The 26,855-nt window shown below is 40.7% G+C and overlaps 2 protein-coding genes and 2 long non-coding RNA genes across 6 annotated transcripts in view; 1 reads left to right on the forward strand and 3 right to left on the reverse strand.

Moving 5' to 3' along the window:
• slc24a2 (solute carrier family 24 member 2) overlaps nt 1-9,420 on the reverse strand; it is a 23,257-nt gene extending 13,837 nt beyond the window's left edge. For 2 of the 3 annotated variants that reach the window (XM_037763551.1, XM_037763549.1), the window contains exons 1-2: nt 9,338-9,420; nt 3,616-4,733 (exon numbers count right to left, since the gene is read on the reverse strand). In XM_037763551.1, coding sequence (XP_037619479.1) covers nt 3,616-4,518 — 903 coding nt within the window. In that variant the 5' untranslated portion in view covers nt 4,519-4,733; nt 9,338-9,420. Of the gene's footprint in view, nt 1-3,615; nt 4,734-7,775; nt 8,018-9,337 lie in introns of those variants that run through there. The other variant, XM_037763550.1, reaches the window with a different exon arrangement.
• On the forward strand, nt 910-21,028 carry LOC119484656. Its single transcript, XR_005206065.1, has 3 exons — nt 910-1,664; nt 6,980-6,986; nt 21,018-21,028. It is a non-coding gene; the product is annotated as an uncharacterized LOC119484656 (long non-coding RNA).
• On the reverse strand, nt 11,096-26,708 carry LOC119484655. Its single transcript, XR_005206064.1, has 3 exons — nt 26,557-26,708; nt 22,928-22,934; nt 11,096-11,106 (listed from the first exon to the last, which is right to left on the reverse strand). It is a non-coding gene; the product is annotated as an uncharacterized LOC119484655 (long non-coding RNA).
• On the reverse strand, nt 17,460-22,187 carry LOC119484630 (sialic acid synthase-like). Its single transcript, XM_037763600.1, has 6 exons — nt 21,923-22,187; nt 20,590-20,805; nt 20,406-20,505; nt 19,180-19,334; nt 18,259-18,525; nt 17,460-18,100 (listed from the first exon to the last, which is right to left on the reverse strand). The coding sequence occupies exons 1-6, from the start codon at nt 22,052-22,054 to the stop codon at nt 17,891-17,893; spliced, it is 1,080 nt and encodes a 359-aa protein (XP_037619528.1). The 5' UTR covers nt 22,055-22,187; the 3' UTR covers nt 17,460-17,890.
• Nucleotides 26,709-26,855: the final 147 nt, after the last annotated feature.

The raw sequence follows: 26,855 nt of genomic DNA on the forward strand, positions 1-26,855 counted from the left end.
CATATAGGTTATTTGCTAATTATCACCTAATTACTATGAAATTTGCAAACCTGTAAAATCAAGTGTTGACATAATTTGTAATTAATGTTTCAAAGACAAACAGAAGCCAGATGATGTGCAGCAGTGCTTTGTATACGCCCCTGAAGAAATAGTGATGGGTGATGTCGGTCTAGGCTACGGGGCCAGCTGCTCTAAGATCAGCCTACTGTTAGTAGTTTTAGTAAATTGTCACCTGAGTGTCGTATGAGATTTGAACATCAGAGAGCAACAGATCTGACTCCTTCTGCACACACAGACAGAAAAAGACAAACGTGAAAAACAAAATAGTCTCTTTGTGTGTTTGTTATGTGTGTGAGTTGAACCTTTTGCATCATCATCCCCCCCTTTGTGTCTTGAATCTGCCGCAAGCTAGGGATGCACCGATCCGACTTTTTCAATCCCGATACCGATAGCGATAACTGGGCTTTGGGTATCGGCTGATACCGAGTACCGATCCAATACCAGTGTTTAATTAATCAGCTACATCACTGTGTGGAAGTGACTGGGCTCATTCTTTTATGTGTAAGGCGACAACAGACTTGATTTAAACATTGCTTTCCTAACTTTGTAAAAACTAAATGTAACAAATAAATATATAAATAACATAACAGAAATTTTGTGAATTGTTATTTATTATTAAAATAATTAATCGTACACTAACAACTTGGCAAAAAAATATTCAAAATTAACAGATGTAAACCGTTTTTATTGTAGCGACAAATTGGTCAAAACTTAAACCGGAATTAAAATTCCAGTATAAAATGTATATAGTATATAAACATAAAACTGAATTGAATAGATCGGCCCTGTTGTTACCGATATCCGATCCAGCTATTTGAATAAGTATCGGCCCGATATCCGATCCGGTATCGGTGCATCCGTACAGCAAGCAGCACAAAGAGAACTCCGAGCTAATCTAAAAAAAAATTCACACTTTCCCATCAGCCTCTTCCGGCTGACATGAAGTGATTGGTTTAGTGATTGTGACATCAACATCCTGTGAGTATGAGTCACACTGTGAAAGAGCCTTCCAGAGGAACAAAAAAAAAACACTAATACGATAAACAACTCACAACGCGTTCTCATGCCTCCTAACATTGTGACCAGATGCTCTGCAACTATGTTTAGATCTGTTGGATGATGTGATGAAGAGGACACTCAGAGTTACGTCCTTCCTCCAGAGTCAAGAGACCACTTTTTTACCAATGTCAGGACAGAGACGAGGAGGAGGGAGAGCGTGCTGATGAAGAGATGCTGCAAGGATTTCTGGTTTCTGATTTCATTCAGTTGCTTTCAGTTTTCATCATATAGGATGCTCTCAGACGTCAACCATCTCAAAATGTCATTATCTGTATGCAATATTCAGGGTATATACTGTACTTACTCCTAGCTTAATATCTGTATTCATGGCTAGCTTTAAAATGTACAATATGTAACAATTTACATGTATTAATCGCTTTGTATTGCCAATGTGTGAACAGATTGTAATGTAACTTAAAAACTGAGACCTTCCCCGATTTTCTCGGTTGCCTATAACAGCCTGTGGACTGATTTCTATGTAAAGGACTCGGGACGGTTTTGCTTCGTAACGTTAGCTGATGAAGTAATTTGCAAATGGTAAGTTAGTTAGTATCATGGAGATTGGACATTATGGATAATAACGGTGATAAATGATTGAAATGTCACATCACTGTTTTGCCCGATGCCCAGGATGATCGCTCGCACCTACGGAGTGCGAACAACAGGATGCTGACTGCAGTTCACTTAACGGCCACCGGTGTCATTAATAACAAGGACTTTCTAAAAGTTACATATACTGTAGTACCTTTAAAGTCATGTTTTTTAAATGTGACCTTTATTGTATCTCCTGTCAAAACCTTCTTTTTTTATTTTACGTCACTCTCCTAGTTCCATAAAAGCTCTTCTAGGGACGGGTGTTACAAATTGGCATTGAACACTATTATACACTAGATCGGATAGCTGTTTTCAATTTGTCTATGTATTTTGTATCTGTCCCTACCAAATAAATAAATAAATAAAAATAAAACTATGTATGAGTATGTGAGATTTTGCATTGTTATTTCTGATGACTGGCTATATATGTAAAAAAAACTGCTTCCCTTGTCGCTATAATGAAGTCATTTCTAAATTGGGAAATAGATTTTTATAATTTCAGGCCTTTGTAGTTCAGGCCACACGTAGGGCTTATACGACTTAAATGTTCAATAGCATCAAAAGTTATCTGTTATTTTTATAGTAATTTTAGTTGCTTTTAACTTATGTCAGATTATAATTTGTCTTTAATTTTATTCTTCCTATTTTGACGCTTTTAATCGCATGTTTCTTGTGCAAATTTTCTTAACATTGTGATTGTTTTACCAATTGTTTAGATTTTGCTGTATTTTAAAGTGTGCTATATAAATTAAATTAATTATTATTATTATTAATATCAGTGTGACAGTAAACAAACTCTCAGAGGTGAATTGACAGTCTCCACTAAACATGATGGTAGATGAGAATAACACTGAAAATCAATACCCTATTATGAAATACATTAAATTAAATCCACGACAAGTAAATGTATTCTTTAACTTTCTTAAGTATTGTAACATAAAATGTCTTTTGCATTTTAATGCAGTTGAAGTGGGGACATGTTGTGGACCAGCTGTGTTACATCAGTCCTATTCTGAGAGCTCGGTCTGGACGTGATTACTAAAAGTAGCGAGGCCTGTTCCTTAGACTTAGTCAGCACCGAGAGGCCGCGGTCGGGTTCTGCGTCTGGCGCCGTCCGAGCAGGTGGCGGGTTAAGACAAATCTTTATATCCCTCCAGAGGAGAAGTCAAGAGGGTTTGGCTGCTTGACAGATTGCTGTCTGTTCAACACCCTCTCTGCTTCCCAGAACAGGAACACTAAACTACTGTCGGGGTCAGGAGCTGTGACGGGTTCACTCTGTGATTCAGTGTGAACTACGTAACGCTGTTCTCAGATCAGTCATCGACAGATTTCAGCCGAGAGACGCTGACCAAAAAAACAGGTTTCCTTCAGAGAAATGTCATAAACCCCTTTAGAGGATGGAGAACATCGGGTTAAATGTATGAGTAGATGGATGAATGGATGGATGGCTGGATGGATGGATGGATGGATGGATCAGCTGCTGGCACCCAAGATGGGGTGAAAGCATAAAGTGACAGGATGAGAGTGGGTAAAGAGAAGGAATAGGGGAAGATGGATGGATGAATGGATGGGTTAACAGAGTGATAGATAGATAGATAGATAGATAGATAGATAGATAGATAGATAGATGAGTGGATGGATGGGTGAATGGGTTGATGGGTGGATGGATGGATGAGATGATGGATAGATGGATGGATGGATAGATGGATGGATGGATGGATGGATGAGTGGATGGATAGATGGATGGATGGATGGATGAATAGATGGGTGGATGGATAGATGGATAATGGATGGATGGATGGATGGGTGGATGGATGGATGGATGGATGAGTGGATGGATGAGTGGATGGGTGAGTGGATGGGTGGATGGATGGATAGATGGGTGGGTGGAGTCAGGCTCACCTTTGGTGCAGTCTCCAGCTCCTCCACCACGTTGCCTCCCAGGAGGGTCTTGATGACGAATTCTACTTTGGCATTGAACTTCATGAACGTCACGTAGAAGGTGTAGCACGACAGCAGGCCCAGACTCTCCCCAAACGTGATTTGGTTATCCAGAAAGAAATAGATGAGCATGAGCAAGCCGATGATATAGAACGAGACGTCTCTGAACAGAGGCCACCAGGTGAGGTGCAGCACCTCTTTGGAGAACAGGGCGCACATCCCGATCACAAACAGGATGTTGAAGACAGCGGAGCCCACGATGGTGCCGATACCCACGTTACTGTGGGAGACGAAGACTCCGATGACGGAAGTGAAGAGCTCTGGGGCTGAGCCACCTGCCGCCATGAAGGTGGCTCCTGCTACATCATCAGATATCTGCAGCTTCTCCGTGATGACCGTGAGCGCAGGAACAAAGAACTCATCGCAGACGATGGCTAAGGCTATGAACATGTACAACATGCCAAACATATGAAAAATCACATAGCCCTCACGCCTGTCCTCCACGCTGAAGTAGTCCGTTGGGTAGTCCCCGTGATTCTCTGCACCAGATGATCTCATGGCCACCGGCGTGTCCTCTCGCGCGGCTGAGAGGTTGTGGTACTGCAGAAGAGTTCTTTGGGGCACCGCCTCCTCTGCTGAGCCCTCAGCGGACGATTCCAGCTCCTTGGCCACCGTTGTGACCAGCGACAAGGCACTCCATGAACAGAATGTGCAGACCGCCACCATGCTGATGAGGAAACCCAGAATCCGTCCGGGCCGCAGCTTTCTTTTGACGCAATGGAAGTGGTGCCTGGAGCAGCTGCTGTGAGGGCCCAGAAGAGGCTCCTCGTTGGCGCGTCTTCTTATGGGTAGCAGGAAATCCATGGTTTGTTTTGGCGCAGGTTGTCAGGCAGAGGGGAAGTGTTTGGAATCCCCCCCGAAGTTGGGTTGGCGGTGCCGGTGGCTACGAGGGCGGGGGTTTGACAGGCCGCGGCGGTTCACCGATTTGTTTGCATGCTGCTTCCCGGTCTAAACACAATGGAAGCCCTGCAGTCTGATTCCAGGATCTAGCCCATTCAAAGGCTTCCCCATATTACTCACTGCAAGACAGACAAAAAAAGTGATGGTTTTATTGCAAAGATTAGCAGATTAGAACAAAATATTAAAACAATAACCGTTAAACCTGCAGTAGGCAGAATGTTTTTGGCGTCATTGGGCAAAAAATCCATAATAACCTTTCAGCATATTGTAATTCAAGTGTTCTGAGAGAGAACTAGACTTCTGCTCCTCCTCATGGATCTGTTTTCAGGCTTTAGAAAATCTAGCCAGGGGACTTTGGCCAATCACAGGTCATTTCAGAGAGAGAGCGTTTCTATTGGCTGTGCTCCGGCTGGTGGGCGGTGCTTGGTATTTCCTCAACTTGATCTCAACATGGCTGCCGGGTCACAAGCTTTCTCATTTTACAGCTAAACAGTTGTTTCTGAAAACATTTGAGGAGAGAAATAGGCATTACAGTAACAGAATATTGATTCATATTTGATCAGCGCTGCCTAGTTTGACCGTTTGATCGGAGTTTGCGAGTGATTGACAGCTGCTCAGAGAAGGCAAGGCTCCAGATCAGCTCTAATTGGTTGTTGTCCTCCAGTCTGTGAAATCTGGCAGATGCCATTAGGAGCACTGGAGGACACATGATTCTTTTCAGATTACCTGTCTCATGCTCTGTCAGGATAAAGTGACTGTGTGAGTGAAAATAAATATTTTTAATCATATTTGCTCCATTTCTACCTGCTTCAGCTTTAAGAGCTGTATGTTTTTGGCCTTGCTTAACCCTCAGAGGATTAATGTCAGGACACCGGTGTTATTGTTTTTGTAAATGGCCAAACCATGCTGCTGAGGTGACATTTGTTTCCATAATGTTGCAGTGAAGATTGCCATGTGAAAAAGTCTCATACTGTGGTATTAACCCTGGCTTTGTGTGATAGCTTTGCTCCATTTCTACCTACTTCAGCTTTAAGTCTGTGTATAAAATTAGAAGACAATACATAAAGATAAGTTTCTTAATGATTATGAATATGTTGTCTTCATTCTCCTGATATCCATCCATTTACAGGCCTTGTTTGGTACTCACGTTTCAATTTTCTGCTGCTTTCTACGACTGCTCCACTACACCTTTTACTTTATCTTCTTTACACCACAGTTATAGTTACTTGTTTCTTTGCAGATAAAAGTTTGCATCAGTAATAATAACCCAATGATATTTGTTGAATTTGAAAGAATGGCTCAATATTATGCTACTGAGCTTATGTGAACTGTGAGGTAGGGCTGCCACAAATCTTCTATACCGATATACAGTAGGTCATTTCATATCTCAATATCTATATATATCATAACATAGCATGTGTTCTGTTAATTCAATAAGTACATAGTCGACATGCAATAGCTACATGGTAAAGCCTATTGTATATGTTGTATACTCCTGTGTGAATTAAATGCTTGACATATGAAAAGTATTTTCTCATTTAATTAAGAACTTTAGTGCAAAATTAATATAACAGTTTCAAATGAAAGTATAGAGAGAAGAAAATGGTAACACTTCATTTTACAGGTCCGCAAATTTCGTGGTCATTAGGTGATAATTAGCAAGTAACCTATTTTAAATTTCTTTTGAATTAATGCCAAATTACCCCAATATTTACCTAACAATTTATCAAAAAATACTTTATTATAAACATGATTTAATAATTATATGCTAAAATAGCATATAATGCTCTTCATCAGAGGTGGAAAACTAATAGAAGACACTTCTGATCAGGTACAAATCTCCCCTTTGTGTGACTTATTGTCAACACAAATGTAACCTGGTAGCTAATGTCCTGATTCAGGGAGTTTTTTTAAAGAAATTTCAAATAAGTTATTTGCTCATTATTATCTATATATCAGCAGACATGGAAATAAAGCATATCAATTAACTTTGTATTCTTTTCCTGGAAATGTATTAAATAAATGTCCAGCTATTGGGAAATACCGGAATATAGTTATTAAATAATGTTTATAATAAAGTCATTTTTGATCAATTTTGAGGTAAATATTGGGGTAATTTGGCAGTAATTCCAAAGAAATTTCAAATTGGTTACTTGCTAATTATCACCTAATTATCATGAAATTTTCAGACCTGTAAAATGAAATGTTACCAAAAAGATAAATATTTCCATACACTGTTTGTTAATCGCATTGAACTGAGTGGTAATGTCAAGTGTGATGTAAAAACAAAATAATAATATAATAACAAAATAACAAATAATATTCCCTCAAAATATTTCACATCAGATTTTCTGAGAATTTTGAGTTAGTATGTATGTAGATTGAAAGACGATGAATTATCATATTTAATTATTGCCCAGCTGTACTGTGAAATTTATATTTGGGCCTACTGCTGACAGATTCCAGGATTAAACTTCATGTAGGTTATTTTTCAAGGCTCAGATGAATAAGAATTGCGGGGCAAGTTATTAATTTAAGTTACTCATATGTTAATGTAAACTTAACAGAAATATATAACATATTATTGGATCTGAAATCTTTTGATTTCCTTGCAGCTGGAAGGACTGTCTGCCTGTCTGTCTGTACTGAACAGTTTATTAATAGCAGCTATTCTGATTAAGTGCTGTGGCCTTCTTGGCATTGTGCTGAGAACCTGCAATGCAATCTCCCCTTTGAGCGAAGCTTGGACATTAGTGAAAGCTCATTAGGGAGCTATTTAATCCCTGAGAAGATATACTTAGATTAGCCTCATCCATGCACACTGATGCCGCTGCACAAAGAGTCAAAAAGCAGATGCCAACAAAATCATTAAGTGCATTTGAGTCACAAATAAGAACCGATGCACACTATTCAATGCTGAAATAACTAAAAGCTGCAATGTTGAAACTTCATCTGCTGAATTTCCTGAACAATGCCCATTCTTAATCTGCTATGAAACACCAATTTACTCCAGTAAAACATTGATTTTTAAAACCAACTGAGCTGTTGGAAGCAGCATTTAAGAATCAAGATGGGCTCTATTAGGACATCAGAGCAAAGACACACTACAGCTGCACAAACACACAAAATACACAATTATATATATATATATATATATATACCTTTCTCATACCACACTTCTCCCGTTCAGCAGGAAGGACTCCAGCAGGTCTCTGAATGAATATTCCACTAAATTGTATCCCAAAGGAGAAAAGTCCAGAGAGCTCAGAGTTCAGTCTGAAGGACCCAACAGTAAATCCTCAGTGAGATTTTCCTCCCTCAGCCGAGGTGGAGCTCCAAGACGCCAGATCAGAAGCCCAGAGACCGAGGACTCCTCCCTCCCTCTCAATGTTCCTCCTCCCTCCGTCCCTGTTCTGTCCAGTACATCTACCTTTCCCCTCCTTGTCCTAGAACAAGGATCAGTGTCATCTATCGCTGTCTGTCTTCTCTCCACCTCCTCCTGTTCCCACCTCATGTATCATTTCTTACCATCCCCACACACAAGCAAATGGGTTTTACACAACGAGCTTACAGCTTGATGGGGCTGAAGCCTACTGTGCTATCAGATCATAGAGCTGTGCACAAAGTCCTTGAAAACTATCCCTATTACTCTGTGACGTACCACGCCTGCAGCATATGAATTGCATGCAGCATGATTTCTGCATGTATTTACAGTTTTTCCTCAATTGCTTTGGCTCAATTTCTGAAACTGTTTTAACTTTCTGTAAACTGTGAGTGCAATTGTGACAGCTGTTTGATGGGACGTCACAACTCTATTGCACGTCTGCAAAAGGTAGTAACTCACCCAAAACACTTCATTCATGCTTCAAAAGCCTAGTTATTGTGTCAGTTAATTGGCCACCAGAATGGAAAGTTGTTTTGTCATGGTGTGAACCGTACTGGTCAAAATGTTTAGATGTTTTTTCACTATGACAGTCAACCCTGGAAATATTTCATATATACAAATCTGTGTTTTGAACTGAGCTGTTTAGATTCCCATTTCAACAGTAGATCAAGGTTTACTGGGAAAATGCAACACTGTAGTACACAGAAACAGGATATGTACGTGTGTATATGGTAAATGTATTTGTGTAGCAATGTGTTACATGTATTATAAACAGAAAATTCACCTTTGATCTTTCATATAAAGTCATATACTGTGAACAGAAAATGTACCACAAGATGACATCCATGCCAAAAAACAACAACCCTGCAACAATGAAAGTACCTGCTTAGGTTCAGTAAAAAGACAACTAATTGTACCTCCTCGTCATAGATATTTATGGAATAGACATGTTTGTTTGACAGATTTTTGATAATTGAATGGACTATTTTGCATGTGATGATTCAAACTATGAAAGAATATTTAGAAGTTGTGAAGACAATTTCACTGAGAATCAACTCATCAGTTTTGATCAGCAAGACGTGCAAGTGGTTATTGTGCAAATTGTAGACAATTGTACTGACTCTTTTGCACACAATGTGCCAAAACACGTGCAATTTGCTTGAAGGAATGAGAAATGTTAATCTGTTGTGAACATTTTCTTTATGACTGAATTTGCACTTTCTACTGACTAACTATATTTTGGTACTTCCTTCAAGTTCTAATGCAGTACAGTTTTCTTGCAAAAACAAACTTCTAAACTTTGCAACATTGCAGAAGAGAATGTAAAGATTGCACTACCTGTTTCAGTCCTAAACAGCCAGTTGTTGGAGGTGACATCACCGTGCCGTCTGTCCTCCACTTCCTGCATGTCTGTAATTGGCTTTGGATGCAACACCTGCTCTGAATCCTTTAATTTGTGGCACAACAATAAAGCCTACTGACACATGCTAATGTGAACCCAGTGGGTCTCAGGACATGAGACTATATATGAGACTATATAGATATAATATGATAAACTCTCACTCTGTATTTGACCAAATAAGCCATGTTTTAAAATATTTAATAAAATAATGATAATAAATAATATTAAACAAATTATTTCTAAAAGTTGAAATTAAATCTAAATTAAAAACTAAATTTTGATTGAGCAATGTGTGTGTGTGTGTGCGTGCGTGTGTGTGTGTGTGTGTGTGTGTGTGTGTGTGTGTGGTGTGCGCGAGCACACTTCAAGCCAGGTCAGACTTTACACAGGAGAACTGTAAGCTTCACAAGCCTCCTGGAGGTGAGTTCATATGGTGTGACCTGTTCGGTTACGTAGCATGTCCCTGTCATAGCCCCGTCTCTACTGGTGCAGTGTGTGCGTGTGTTTGTGTGTGTGTGTGTGTGTGTGTGTGTGTGTGTGTGTGTGTGTGAGAGAGAGAGAGAGAGAGAGAGAGAGAGAGTAGATTGGACAAGTGTAGTGTTAAATAGAGATAAATAATCCATCTCCACTGGCAGATCAGAAATAGAAATGTTTGATTAAGAGTTTTGAATTTAACAATAGAAACTAACAGAAACGTTATTGTGAAGATGTAGATTTATGAGAGTGAAACTAAGGGATCACACCAGCCTTGACATCATACCAGGGGCGTAAAGTGGGAAGCCAGTGGCCCCCTCCCTGCTTCCTACCCCCCTACTTCCAGCGCCCTTGCTTGGACTACACCCATCTTCCGACTCTGACTTCATTTTGATCTCAACTACACACCTAAGTTAAGTTTCATGACTGCATCTTGCACCATGCCTAGGTGTCTCCATGACCACATTTTGCCATGATGGCTCACACACAGACTCACAAGCTCCACTGTCACAGCTGGTAAAAAAGACCATATAAACCACATAACCCTGCTGGGATTAAGTCCAACCAGACCTAGAGACCTCTACCTATCGTTTCTCACCTCCCACTGTTCTTATCCAATTAAACAGGAACATACTTAATGGAGCGCACCACTAACTTTCCCTCACAAGCAAAATGTTGCTCTTGATGGCTTACAGTCGGTCTGTTTGCTCAGCCAGTCCGGCTCCATTACCTTCTGAACAGGAGCATGCTTTTTAAAAAAAAGTCTGCACAGAGCACAATCAAGGATCTCAGGATTGCCTCTGGCTGTATGTCCAACTGGTCTCTGGATTCTATGGGACTATCTCACATAAAATAAACTAAATAGAAAAATACAAAATGTGCAAAAATGACTTTGATAAAAGGTGTTGCGTACATTAAGTACAGTCTATATACTGTATTTCCACACTGTAAAACAATGAGGCAATGCCACGGCCTGAGGCAACACTTGGTTTGGTGCAAAGGTGTTTGACCTTGGAAAGGATTCAGCATTTGGGCTGTAGCGGCTATATTAAGGTCTATGTAAAGTCCTGACGAGGCTAAACTGGTTATGTAACCAACCAACCCTCCTTCTAGGTAGGCTGAGGTACATCGCCTGCAGAACTGGAAATAAAAATAAGTCTCTTGGCACGCAGAAGAAACCTCACCAGACCTTTTTTTTTTAGCTGTTTCAGGTTAACTTTACGAAGCTCTTCTCTTTATTAAAAAAAGAACAGGGGTCGACTTTAAGATAGCTAGAGTTATCATACAAAGATGTAGCCTGAATACAACTGGACACAAACATTAGCACAACCATGGCAAAGAAAGTTATAGAAATGCAAGGATTTTGCATTAGACTGCAATTTGCACTATCAAGTACTTATTTGATTTTTTTTTTTTTCATGAGGTTGAGAGGCTCATTTGTTAAGTCATAGTCATCGGCAGGCCAGGCAGTGAAAAGTGAGAGAGATATTCATGATGTTCCTCTGTGAAGCTGGGATCAGCAGCAGCTTATTGACTAAAGCTTTGACCTGAAATAGCTGCTAAGTTATACACGAGTTGGAGAGAGACCCTCTACCTGTGAGCAGGGACGGCGCAGGTGATCGGTGAGATCTATATCATGAGTCTATGAATAGACCTTTTCAAACTTGACAACATTAACTTTATAAATATATTTCCTGTTGCAATGTTTGTTAATGCAGTAACTGACAGGAAGTAAACTTGGACCAAAGCTGTTGCCCTAGAAACAGAATGACGATGAGAAAGATTGCGTCCGAAATTCCATACTAACATGCTATTTAGTACGCTTAACAGTATGTGAGATTTTTTAGTTTGTCCAGATCCTTAGTATGAAACCTATAGTACGTGAATTGCACACTATGTCCGGTGAAATATCACAGCCATAAGCCCTAAACCCTTACGGACTTTGCAGGAACGCGCCTCAAAGTCTGTGAGTGTGGACATTGATATTGGGCCCATGCCTCGCTGGATTCTATAGCGGCATAAATATCCCACATACTATGCGCTACATATGCAATATGTGTACAATCGTTCAACATACTTTTGTGTGAATAAACACCAGTATGGATCTTTTCGGACTGACTGAGCAGTAATTTACATCGCCACTTCCTGAGAGCGTCCTTGCCGGTTAGTGACATGTAACCATGGTAACCCTTGCCAACCTCATGTGACCAAAACAACAGTTTGTGAGAATCAAAGTCTGAATTAATTGAAAATATATATTACGTCTAGCAAAGTGAAATCTTGTACTGACAGTTAAATTGAAGCATAGAGAGCTGTCCATCAACGTCCGTTATGAAAATTGTCGTCACTACCGCATTGCATTGTGGGATATTTATGCTGCCATAGTGTCCAGCGTTGCATACTGTAATATTTCACCGGAAATGGTATGCAATTTGCGTACCATTGGTTTCATACTAAGCTTTCAGACATACTAAAATATCTCACTTACTGTTTTAGCTTACTAAATAGCATCTAGCATAGTAGTTTAGCAATTAGCATAGTATGGAATTTCGGATGCAACCAGTATGTCTGAAACCTTAGTATGAAACCAATAATACACAAATTGCATACTATTTCCGGTGAAATATTACAGTATGCAAAGATGCAAACACCGGACACTGCGGCAGCATAAATATCCCACAATGCAATGCGGTAGTGATGACAACGTTCATAACAGACGTTGACGGACAGCTCTGTAACAACAATAACACTGCAATTTAACTGTAAGTATAATATTTCATATTGCTAGGTGTAATATATATTTCAAATGAATTAGATTCTCATAAACCGTTGTTTTTGCCACATGAAGTTGGCACGGGTTACCATGGTTACACGTCTCTAACCGGCAAGGAGGCTCTCAGGAAATGACGACGTAAATTACTGTGTAGTGCATTGTATGTGTATATCAGACGAAGCCTAGGTCTATATGAGGTTTCAACGTAATTGCATTGCTAGGCAACAGCTTGGGTCCATGTTTACTTCCTGTCAGCTGATGTCATTCACAAACACTGCAACAAGGAATATGTAACTGAAGTTCAGTGCAGGAGAATCACACCTGTTTCCTGTTGTGAACCGCAGCCGACACGTTTTACATTTCAAGATGGAGCGAGTGTTTATCCGCCAGCAGCTGAAGGTGAATGTCAGTTTGTCTGGCTGATGTCTCTCCATGGTGAACTGAAGTTTTACAGATAAAGCTCTGTCGATCATGAGGATCATGATATCAGTAGCTGAGATGGCTGATGGAAGGACAGCCCCTGCAGCCCAAATACCACCATGACACTAGAGGCCTAACACCCAGTGGACAGACAACTTTTTATAATCTTGTGGAAATCCTCTGATCCTCAGATACAGAGAGCAGGATTAGTGCCGGTCCAGCAGCAGCAGACAAGAGGTCAGATCCTTGCTTAGGAGCATGTTCACAGAGACCAAAACGTCCATATGAGTCAACAAACGTTGCTCAGTGATCTGTCATTGTCTGTGAAAAGAGTTTTTCATGCCTTGGACATTAAAGGAGCAGTGTGTAGGATCTGGCGGCATCTAGCGGTGAGGTTGCAGATTGCAAACAGCTGAAACTTCTCCCGTGTGCCAAGCATGTTGAAGAATGAATGAATGAATGAATAATTTATTTTCGTGTCCGGTCGTTTACATAACCCATCCCTCATGGGATAATTCAGACACATTAACCAACAACAAAACAAAAAAACATCCTGGCATGTTAGCCCACCGTCATCTAACAGCACAACAACCAGCATCATCCAAACAGAACATCAAACATCATCCAGACATCATCGTAAACCTCCCACAAATAATGCTCCAGGATACATCCCACAATGGAAATACATCAAATAAACAGTCACAGATATATAAACACTGCTCCCTAAGCACAAGACACGTACACAAATCCAATCATGACAAGAACATAAAAGACATAAGAGTCTAAGGAATGTATCTATCGTATGTTACTTTTCTCCTCCTGTCCCATGCTTTAGAAAGAAATTCAGCAAATACAAAAACATTATCAAAAAGATATTAAATTAAGGCTCCAGTCTCCATACCTATCAAATCTAAACCAGGGACATGCCTTTTTTTTAAATAATATTTGTCGTAAATCATGATTTAAAAGACAAAATTAAATAACCTCATTTAGTTCACAATGTTGGTACAGTTTTTCGTCTTCAGTTACACCTCTGTATCTTCCTATTTCAATAAGTAGTGGTAAAATACCGCATCTTAACTGTGCACAAAATGACCTCTGACTGAGGCAAATTATATTTAACATATTTTACACATTTGTAATCTTTCTTAAATAAAGAGTAAGTTCTCAATTTTGGCTTTTGCCAGATTTCTTCTGCCCATGACTGCATGCATTTAGGAGAACTATGGTGGCCGATTTGACAAAGGTGAATGTCCCTCTCTAGAGCTGGTGTTTGGTTTGTCTGTTCTGAAACACGGCAGCCGGCTTCATGAAGAGGACTCCGCTCCCTATGCAGATATAAACGGCTCATTCTAACGAAACACAGCGATTCTTATTTTCAGGTGATTATACACTAAAGAAGCTTCAGAGGTTATCAATTTAGCAAGCTAGCAAGTGGGTAACATAATGCAGTAAATGCAAAGGCATAACGACAGAGGAGAAAGATGAGGCCGTTGGGAATATCAACCTTTTCCTCAGAGATATTAGAAAATTACAAAGAAACACAATATACAATTACAATTACAATATATTAATTTATTACGCGCCAAAAAATATAACTTCCATGGCCTCCGCCATTTCTGACAACGTCAACAAACACGTCACAACTCGTGAACTCAGAGCTTTCAGAAACTTTCCACTTAGGTCATGAACACCACAAGAGGGGGGGCGTTCATATGGACTCTTCTCGTAAACACGACCCCATTTGAAGGCACCAATAATAAATGTTAATGTCAGTTCACTACAACACTTGCTGGATGGACTCTCAAAACTTTCCTCTCTGGATTCAGAGATAGGTTGAAAATGTGGCTCGGGTAAATCCAGCTGTCCAACAGCTCTATCTAGTGGTTCAAGTACAACATCACTTCTATCTGTGGTCCAAAAAAATGCCAGAAATCTTCAGTTTTTCTTTCCATTACATATCAAAATATACACTTGTTGGGACATTATCATCCAGTATCGTGGGATTCTGGTGTCTGAGAAGTATTAACTCAACAAATGTTTCAATTCAATTAATTTTTATATAGTGTCAAATCATAACAGAAGTCATCTCAAGACGCAGGTCTAGACCGTACTCTATAATTTAGAGACCCAACAAGGGATCCCCTGTGAGCATGCATTTGGTGCGACAATGGCAAGAAAAAAAACGTCCCTTTAATTGTAGAAACGTCAGGCAGAACCAGGATCTGGGTGGGCGGCCATCTGCCTCCAGCGGTTGGGTTTAATGACCTTTTGGTTCTCATTGTTACCAACTAAGTTTGTAAACCGAGCAGTGGTTAAGTGTTGTAAAGAAAGCATCTTGCAGATCTTGTTAAATTGGGATTTGGTTTAGTTGCACTCAGTGTTCTCGTGGACTGTGCTGGTAAGACCGTCTAAACATAATCCATGTAACATTATCACCTGCAATAACAAACGCACTCCTTCATCTGCAGATGGTGTTTACACCGAATCAGCTGGAGGCTCACTCGACTCTGATCCAGAACATCACATTACAGACGTTTTATTTATTTTTTATTTGGGTGCCTGCTGTAGTGTAAAATAATTTATAATTTTCAAGGCTTTGAAATGTAGATAAATGTTCAAAGCTGGCTTTTAAGTTGCAAAGTTGCTTTGGTTTGTATACATGGATTCAATCTTAATTAGAGTTTCATTGAGTTTCATTGTTATCAGGGCGGATTTCACTGCAGTTTGGATGCAAAATCTAAATATAACAGCTGGCACAGATCTCCATTCATCAGACTATTATGTCTTAAATCCATTTCTCAGAAACGGTGCATTCCTACCAAGACGGTGACTGTGTTTAGTAACTTTGGCTCAGCAGACAGATTAAGTTGCTATGCAGAAAGAAAAATTACATTCAAGAAAGAGAAACTCTACAAATCCACTTAACATGACTTTGAAAGGGCAGAGCGGAAGGCTGAGGCCAACTACAAAAACAAGCTGGAGAGAAAGCTCCAGGACGAGGACAGCAGAGGTGAGTGACAGCCGGGACATTCAGCCTGTAATGATGACCTCAGGCGCCCTGATGAGCTTAAAGGGATAGGCCTATCATGTCATTGCAGGGTAAACAGGTGTTTTTAATAAAATGAACTGTGGCTCTGATCCATTGAGGTGTGCCAGGGCTCTGGTATTGTGAATGACGGCTCACTGGAAAGGAATGGGAGCATAATTAATTTAATCAATTACACCTGTGTTTACCCTGATATGACATGTCAAAATGGCTGCTGTGAAAAGGGCTACAGTTTGGGTGTTTAGAGATGGGGTTGTATGAGGTACTCATCCATAGATATGTATTACTTATAGTAGATGATGGTCGGCGCGCCCCCAGTTAGGAGAAACAGACAGGAGTAGGCCAACCAGCACAGGAGAAAAGTAATATAATGCTGGGGACGGGGCCGCCAGCAAAATGGATTTATACCTAAAAGAAAGGCTCACCTTAAAATAAACCGTATCCATTGAAGTGTAGGTTTCTGAGTATATTTTCACCACTTTTTCTTGGCGTCAGAGAGCCCTTTGTGATGGGGAACTGAACTGAAAGTGAAGAGAGCACTTGAGATTCACACAGATCACCTGATCAATCAGGTTCTAGATCTCAATGTGACCTCACCGAGGCAATGCACATCTATAAATAACAAACCTGCACCGACAACGACAGTATGGAAGCAATGTTGCAAAGACAAGGAGAAACGTCAAGGAGGGAATTTGGGCAACATTTTATTTAGAGGCTTCATCTTTTCAGAACATCATAGATCTCAACAGAGTCTCCACAGATTTTAACATGTTAACATCCTTCATATTACAATTGTGATGAGAGAACGTTGGACAGTTCATGACCTACAATAGGTAAACAAGGTTAATTATTAGGGATGCAACGACACCGGATCGGATATATATAATTCCTGCTGAAGTTTTTAACCAATTTGTTGCTGGATTAAAAAGGTTTACACTTGAATTGTAATTCCTGTAAATTTTGAAGATTTTTTTTACCAAGTTACTGGTGTACGATTTATTATTTTAATAATAAATAACAATTCAATACATTTATATCTGTGTATTTATTTGTTATATTTTGTTTTACAAAGTTAAGAAAGCAATGTTTAAGTCAAGCCTGTTGTTGCTTTACACATAAAAGAATGATCCCAGTCACTTCCACACAGTGAGGCAGCTTATTAGTTAAACACTGGTATCGGATCGGTACTCTCGGTATCGGGTAGCCCAGGTATCGCTATCGGTATCGGGACTGAAAAAGTCGGATCGGTGCATCCCTAGTTAATTGTGAGAGTGGGCAGACAATGTGTGCACATTTCTTCTTTTAGTTTTGGAAAGCATCTGGCTCCAGTAGTCATATTTTGTTTTGTACAAAAACAAACCCTTCCTGATATCACAGACTTAAATTAACGAGCAGGTACAAGAAGAATACAATGATTGTTTGGCAAACGGGCTCTGTGATCTCACGGTTGTGTGATGAGATGACCAGCAGCAGCTTCATGTGTTCAATATTCATTTAATCTCAACAGTGCGTGCTAAAACTAGAGTGCAAAAGTGTGTTTAGTTTACAGTAACAGAAAGTACTGACCACAGAGCTGAAACTACTACTGAGCCTCCTGTAGGATAACGGAGGGTTTATCAGGGAGCCTGTTTGCCACAAAGGTTAGTTTATTATATTAAGGCGGTTTTTAGAAAATTAAAAATGCTTTGGCAAAGAATTCTCCCCAGAGGAATCGATTACATTTCCTCTCAAATTAAGTGCCTTTTCTACCCATTTCAAAACTGTCTGCCGTCCTCAGCACTTCCTCTTCTTGCTGTACTCATTCACCACCTCTGGCAAGACGCTCTCGTCCTCCTCCACGTCCACCGTCACGGTCTTACCGACCACTAGGAAGATGTCCTCGGCCGCTACGCCCATGGGCTCGGCAACCTTCACCGTCAACATGTCCTGAGTCAGGACGGTTCCTTTGGGGATCCTGACCTTGGCCACCAAGGACTTACCCAGCTGGAACAAAAGAAAGAAAGGACTGATATTATTATAAATGACAAAAGTAAAGCTCAAATGTTTTCTAAAAAGTTCTCCATCTTTTTAAATGAGACTTTACTTCATTAAAAACAGTGTTTGACTCTGTATTGTTTCCTTGTGGAGCGAGGATATCTCACCTTATCGTGGCACGGCTTCTCACAGAGTAACATCTTCTTGACGCCGTCCCCCATCGACCTCTCCACCAGTCGGATGGAACGAACCAGCTCGGTTAGCTCACTGGGCACCAGCGAGGCTGAGTGGTCGTTTCCTTTCCACGACTTGTCCAAAGTTACATGGCGCTCGATGACCTTTGCTCCCAGAGCTACGGCCGCAACCGAAATACTGATCCCAGACTCATGACCGGAATACCCGATGGGAATGTCGGGAAATTCCTTCTGGTATTCCTGTAGTTGACAATTGATACCACTGTCACATCAAATTTGAAGCTAGGTGCCGATTAGCAACAGTAACAAAATCCACCTACTCCCGTCATGTCGAACTATTAGTTTAAGTGACACACGAGGGATATAAACTACTACCAATATGTTTGGACACGTTGAGTTTTTAAAAAATGTTCTTAAAATCAAATAATATGTTTTTTTTTCTGATATGTATACAATGTTTTGTGTTGAAGAAGAAGAAGAAGAAGAAGAAGGTCATAAGAAGAAGAAGGTCATAAGAAAACTACTTTACCCCGAAATACTGTATATATAGAGGTGCCTTGAATGGAGTCTATTGTGTCTAGTATAAACAATGAATTAACCTCATGAGAATGTGCACATTCAATACGGCCATCAAAACAGGAAGGTAATCTTAATCACTGCAAGTTCAGTTTTGGGAAATACATTTTACATGCTATAAACACTAAGTGCAATGAGACATGTTATATATTAATGGCTCCTAAAACTTAATATTCAGCTGCTAAAAACTTTTAATTTTGCTTTGAATGCAGTGAGACAAAGTGACACCTTAATTTGGTAGAGAAATCTTTAAAACATATATTGTTTTGGTACCAACCTTTTGATATAAGAGCAATACTCTATTCTGTTTCCTCTCACCGTTATAACTCGGAGGTTGACGTCCTCGGCTTCCAGAGGGTAGGCGCTGGTGCACTGCAGGATGGTGAAATTTGGGTTGTGCTCCTTCACTGTTTTGTAAACCCGACGCATCGTCTCCATGCTCTGCATCCCACTGGACACCACCATGGGCCGTCCTGACACAGACAAGAGGGTGAACAGCCTGATAAACATCACATCGAACATGGGCAGAAGGCTAAACAAAATACAACACTTCTCTACTCTTACAGTTCCTGAAGTTTCAGTCCTGAACATTCAAGCCTACTTCATTTCTATTTTTTCCCCACTTTAAAACTCATTTCTACTGAGGCAAGACATTTGTACATTTCTGCTTCTATTGATCCTTTATTGTTTTGACTGGACATTCTATTTGGTTATATATAATACTTATAAATAGGGCTTTCAAAGTTAACGCGATAAAACGTTCAGGCAAATTAATTTCAAAGCCACTAATTTCTTTAACGCATTAACGCAACTTGCGATTTTTAGGGTGTAATAGGCTCAGTTTTAAAGCTAGAGTGAAGACACTGGTATCATATGAAGCTAGAAAAAACTTAAGGAATACATTGGTACCAACCATGTCACACTAGCCTGTCGAGGAGGAGGTTAAATAACGTTCTAAACTTATGCAAAATTTTGGCCAGGAAAAACTAGCAAGGCCATTTTCAAGTGAGTACCTTGACCTCTGACCTCAAAATATGTGAATGAAAATGGGTTCTATGGGTACCCACGAGTCTCCCCTTTACAGACATGCCCACTTTATGATAATCACATGCAGTTTTGGGGCAAGTCATAATCAAGTCAGCACACTGACACACTGACAGCTGTTGTTGCCTGTTGGGCTGCAGTTTGCTATGTTATGATTTGAGCATATTTTTTATGTTAAATGCAGTACCTGTGAGGGTTTCTGGACAATATTTGTCATTGTATTGTGTTGTTAATTGATTTCTAATAATAAATATATACATACATTTGCATAAAGCAGCATATTTGCCCACTCCCATGTTGATAAGAGTATTAAATACTTGACAAATCTCCCTTTATGGTACATTTTGAATAGATAAAAAAGTGTGATTAATCGCGATTAAATATTTTAATTGATTGACAGCCCTAGTTATAAAATGCACTGATGACTTCAGCACTTTTTTACAACATAAAAAACATCTGATGATTGAATCTCATACTTAGATAGGACAGTTCACTCTCACCTTTCTTGGCAGTCTTCTCCAGGTAGGGGAAGTTGTTGGTGTCTCCAGAGCCCACTTTAAAGAAAGGCACATTGAGCTCATGGAGGAACTCCACAGCCATCTAAAAACAAAGACAAAGTTAAGGTTATTACACTTAAAGCTGATTAAAACCACATAAAGCCGTCATCAAAAGCCTCTTTCTTACCTCATCCATCCCAGAGGCCGTGAAGTAGATCCCCACCTCCTCAGCATACTTCTGCAGCTCCCTGTACTGCTCGTGGCTGAGCTCCAGATGGCGCTTGTGTTCGCCGTAAGTTTTTCCCCAGGAGTGAACAGAGTTGTACGGGCGCGCCAAGGCTCGCTTGTTGAATTTGTGCTCCAGTTCACTCTTCTGGAATTTGGCACAATCGGCACCACAGTCCTGTGGAGGTGGATATAAGTGAGGACGTAAAAAAAGAAGGGAAGCTTAATAATTGTTTGTTTTAGGTTAATGCTAGAATGGATGGCCTGGAGGGATGAATAGTTAGGGTTAGGGTTAGGAAAGCCTGCTGGTCAGGGGATAACTGATATACAACTGTAAATTCACAGGAAGGTTCCTGGAGAGGACTATGTAATGTGGGACCCACTAATTAGCGGAGACAGTGTTCAGTTACTACGCTTGTCATTCATTATTTTCATTCATTATTTTCAATTTTTTTATTGGTTTAAATTCAAAAAGTAAAAAATAATAAATTACAAGCGTAGTAATTCATTATTTTGGGGTTCTTTCATTTAAATAAAAAAAAATAATAATGAATTACTATGCTTGTGATTGATAATTTTTTTTTTTTTATTATTTAAATCAATTTCTAGTGTAAAAAAGAATGGGTTTTTTTTCACTAGGTGAGATGAACATGTAAAAATTAGATTTTTTTTCTTTATAAAAGCAAGCATACCAATCAACATATATGGGGAATAAGGTTAAAAATAATAAATTAATAACGAAGGAATGCATTTACTGGAGTTTAAAGAGCAGTTCTTTAAAAGGAAATTCCTCAAAAAATAAAGAAAAAGCTTATAAACTCAATACAACTAAATAGATCAGAACTTTATTTTTATTTCCACTGGAACTGGTGTTAAAATACATAGCTCTTTTCATGAAATAATGAATTACAAACCTGTAAAATTAATAATAATATTAAATTAAGTTGTTGTTTTTTCTGAAAAGTTGTGTTATTGAGTTGTTTATGTTTACCATTGCTTATTTGTGTCTTTGGGGTAGTTTAACTGAAATAACATAAAACAAGCATGTAGTTTGGCGTATACAGCTACCTAGTATGGCCACTAAGCACTAGCCGTGAATACACACACCAAACTCCATTCAAAAATCTGGCAATTTAACATTCGGCACTATAACTACACGTCTTTCTACAGAAATCTACAGAAAAACTGTTAGTTCTGTTAGATCCTGTGTGTGTGGCATGGTTGTTAAATACAAGAACAACAGAACAAATACGTATTTCCATTCAAACTAAAGCGATACGTGTCAATGTTGTTACCTTTGCCATTTTTATCATCTTCTTGGCTATCTCGATGTCTCCCTGGTGATTCTGTCCGATCTCTGCTATGATGAAACACGGATGACTTCCTCCGATCATCCGACCGGGACACAGCTCGAACTCTAAAGGCATTTTGTTTCACAGAAAAGGAAACAAAAAACAAACAGCCGGTGAAAGTAAAGTAATTATTATTTTAGCGGAGAACGAGGAGGAGGAAAGATTTAGTTGTGTGACTTGAAAAAACCGGAGCGGTTAATATGCTGCACATCCCGGATGTGGGAGGTACTTCCGTGTTGTTTTTCAGCGTAAAAGCCGGATTTCCTTTACAAATAAGGGCATGAACAGATGCATATGTTTTTAATACAGGTGAAGAAGTGGATGAAGAAAAAATATATTTCTTTATTGAACACATGCTCAGAGTTTATACAGAGTTCATATATATATATACAGTATATATATATATATATTAATATAATATATCAGTATGTAGTATGTATATATACATACTGATATTATATATATATATATATATATATAACTATGTAGTATGTATATATACATACTGATATTATATATATATATATATATATATTAATATACATTAATATAATATTTCAGTATGTATATATATATATATGTATATATATAATATATACATACTGATATATTATCCATCCATCCATCTTCAACCGCTTATCCGGGATCGGGTCGCAGGGGCAACAGCTCCAGCAGGGGACCCCAAACTTCCCTTTCCCGGGCCACATTAACCAGCTCTGACTGGGGGATCCCGAGGCGTTCCCAGGCCAGAGTAGAGATATAATCTCTCCACCTAGTCCTGGGTCTTCCCCGTGGTCTCCTCCCAGCTGGTCGTGCCTGGAACACCTCCCAAGGGAGGTGCCCAGGAGGCATCCGTGCTAGATGCCCGAACCACCTCAACTGGCTCCTTTCGACGCAAAGGAGCAAGGACTCTACTCCGAGTCCCTCACGGATGACTGAGCTTCTTACCCTATCTCTAAGGGAGACGCCAGCCACCCTCCTGAGGAAACCCATTTCGGCCGCTCGCACCCGCGACCTCGTTCTTTCGGTCATGACCCAACCCTCATGACCATAGGTGAGAGTAGGAACGAAGATTGAACGGTAGATCGAGAGCTTTGCCTTCCGGCTCAGCTCTCTTTTCGTCACAACGGTGCGGTAAAGCGAATGCAATACCGCCCCTGCTGCTCCGATTCTCCGACCAATCTCACGTTCCATCGTCCCCTCACTCGCGAACAAGACCCCGAGATACTTAAACTCCTTCACTTGGGGTAAGGACTCATTCCCTACCCGGAGTAGGCAACCCACCGGTTTCCTCCTGAGAACCATGGCCTCAGATTTAGAGGTGCTGATTCTCATCCCGACTGCGTCGCACTCGGCTGCGAACCGATCCAGTGAGTGCTGGAGGTCGCAGACCGATGATGCCAACAGGACCACATCATCTGCAAAAAGCAGCGATGAGATCCTCAGCACACCGATCTGCAAACCCTCCTCCACCCGACTACGCCTCGATATCCTGTCCATGAATATCACGAACAGGATTGGTGACAAAGCGCAGCCCTGGCGGAGGCCAACCCCCACCGGAAACGAGTCCGACTTATTGCCGAGGATCCGAACACAGCTCTCGCTTTGGGCGTACAGGGATTGGATGGCCCTGAGAAGTGCCCCCCTTACCCCATACTCCCGCAGCACCCCCCACAGTATCTCCCGGGGGACCCGGTCATATGCCTTCTCCAAGTCCACAAAACACATGTAGACTGGATGGGCATACTCCCAGGCCCCCTCCAGGATCCTTGCGAGAATGAAGAGCTGGTCCGTTGTTCCACGGCCAGGACGGAATCCGCATTGTTCCTCTTCGATCTGAGGTTCAACTATCGGCCGAACCCTCCTTTCCAGCACCTTGGAGTAGACTTTACCAGGGAGGCTGAGCAGTGTGATACCCCTGTAATTGGCACACACTCTCTGGTCCCCCTTTTTGAAAAGGGGAACCACCACCCCGGTCTGCCACTCCTTAGGCACTGTCACCGACTTCCACGCGGTGTTGAAGAGACGTGTCATCCAAGACAGCCCTTCCCCACCCAGAGCCTTCAGCATTTCTGGGCGGATCTCATCAACCCCTGGGGCTTTGCCACTGTGGAGTTGTTTGACTACCTCAGTGACAGGGGCCTCCTCCAGATGTTCCCAGTTCACCCTCACTACGCGTTTGGGCTTACCAGGTCTGTCCAGAGTCTTCCCCCACCCTCTGACCCAACTCACCACCAGATGGTGATCAGTTGACAGCTCCGCCCCTCTCTTCACCCGAGTGTCCAAAACATGCGGCCTCAGATCAGATGATACGATTACAAAATCGATCATCGACCTTCGGCCTAGGGTGCTCTGGTACCACGTACACTTATGAGCATCCTTATGTTCGAACATGGTGTTCGTTATGGACAATCCATGACTAGCACAGAAGTCCAACAACAAACGACCACTTGGGTTTAGATCAGGGAGGCCGTTCCTCCCAATCACGCCACTCCAGGTGTCTCCATCGTTGCCCACGTGCGCGTTGAAGTCTCCCAGGAGAACTATGGAGTCCCCTACTGGAGCCCCATACAGGACTCCATTCAGGGTCTCCAAGAAGGCCGAATACTCCGAACTGCTGTTTGGTGCATACGCACAAACAACAGTCAGAGTTTTCCCCCCCATAACCCGAAGGCGTAGGGAGGCAACCCTCTCGTCCTCCGGGGTAAACTCCAACATAGCGGCACTCAGCCGGGGATTTGTGAGTATCCCCACACCCGCCCGGCGCCTCACACCATGGGCAACTCCAGAGAAGAATAGAGTCCAACCCCTATCCAAGAGTACGGTTCCAGAACCGAGGCTGTGCGTAGAGGTAAGCCCTACCAGATCCAGCTGATAGCGCTCCACCTCCCGCACAAGCTCCGGCTCCTTCCCCCACAGAGAGGTGACGTTCCACGTCCCCAGAGCCAGCCTCTGCCGCCCGGGTCCAGTCCGTCGAGGTCCCTGGCCTTCACTGCCACCCGTGTGGCAGCGCACCCGACCCAAGCGGTTCTTCCCGCAGGTGGTGAGCCCACAGGATGGAGAGGAGGGGGGTGCCACGTTCCTTCTTCGGGGTATCCCCGGCCGGGCTCCGTGGCAAGCCCGGCCACCAGACGCTCGTTGACGGGCCCTCCGTCTGGGCTTGGCTCCAGACGTGGGCCCCGGGCTTCCTCCGGGCCGGGTAACTCCTCCTCTGCCTCGTGTCGTCATTGGGGTTTTTGTGAATATTATATATATTAATATTATATATCAGTATGTTTGTATATATATATGTATATATATATACATACTGATATATATTAATATATCAGTATGCATGTATATATATATATATATATACATGCATACTGATATATATTATATATATTAATATAATATATCAGTATGTATATATATATACTGTATATATATATATATATATATATATATATACATACTAATGTATTATATTAATTTAATAATTTAAAAGTCTTAATGGCTTTTTTGTTTTTAACATTGGGCAAGATGGTGCTATATTGTTTGAATTCATGAATAAAATGCAGGAAATTTGGCTTGGTTCATGACCATTTTTTCTTATGAATATGACATTTTCCAAAAATAATAAATAATAGTATGATATACAGCATATTTTTTTTTCTTGACTATAATATTGCATTACATGAAACATATTTATTTTAACAAAATAAATGTATTTAGCTACTTAATCATCTCATTATTTCAGCCCATGGGCTTAAAATGAAAAAGGTATCAACAACCTACATTAAAACTCAACTACAACATTAATTAGGATGCTGTGACAACTTTCTAATGGGAACACAATATTTTAGGTAAACACAGTCTTAACAAAAAGCAAGTTGAGACTGGTGGGAAACTCTCCCATGTGCATATCCCAAATCATAAAGACAGAGAAGATGCCTCACATGATGAGTTAGTACTCCATTCAGGACGTGTCCTGCACATTTGAGTTGGAGTTTCTAAATGTAAAATATGCAAAACACTGTGGTGATAACAGCCACATTCGTTAACTGCTTCAATCAATAAAAAGCAGACAAGCTGGATATAAATATAAAATAATTATCCTGTCACACCCACTGCTATTCATTCATTCAAGTCTCAAATGAGAAATAAAACTAGAGTTTTTTAACACCCTTTTAATTCACAAGATCAACATTTCGGAAACATCGACGGCTATTAACATGTGGCACCTTCGAAATGTAAATGAACACAAGTTTTAGGTGAAATCCCAACACCATTCGACAGTAACATTCCCCACAAATACAGTTGGTCTAAACGTATATAGGTACAGCATATAAATACAGTGCCGCCTGTATTTACATATGTAACCACACGTCACAATTATATTATGATTAACTGCTGAGAAATAGGCAGCGACACATCTTGCCAGCCATGGTGCATATCTCAGTTTGGACAGGGCGGGTGGTGCAAATATTCTGCTTTAACAGGCCTGTTGTGGCGTACAGAAGAATGCATATGTGGCTTCACATACCCACATTTCCCAGCTTTCATTCACTTTTTTACTGATATTGAAATCAATAAACGTTTTATATACTGTATATAATATTGCCTTCTGTATATGTACATAGTTATACGCATAGAGTACATACACACACACACACACACTGTTGAGGTTTAAACGCGCACACACACAAACGGGTCATATTTACTGTAATGACTGGACTTTGTTCAGTTCCTGACTGGAGAGGGGGAATGATATTGTTTGAGGGGGCCGTGTGAAGCAGGTTGTAGTGTAGCTGTAGGCCCAGACAAACATCAAGCCTTCCCTTTTAGTGTCCCAACTCAGGGGGGAGACAGACAGGGCTGTGCATATTTGGCAAAG

The sequence above is a fragment of the Sebastes umbrosus genome, chromosome 3 (assembly GCF_015220745.1).
Source record: "Sebastes umbrosus isolate fSebUmb1 chromosome 3, fSebUmb1.pri, whole genome shotgun sequence".
Classification (NCBI taxonomy): Eukaryota; Metazoa; Chordata; class Actinopteri; order Perciformes; family Sebastidae; genus Sebastes; species Sebastes umbrosus.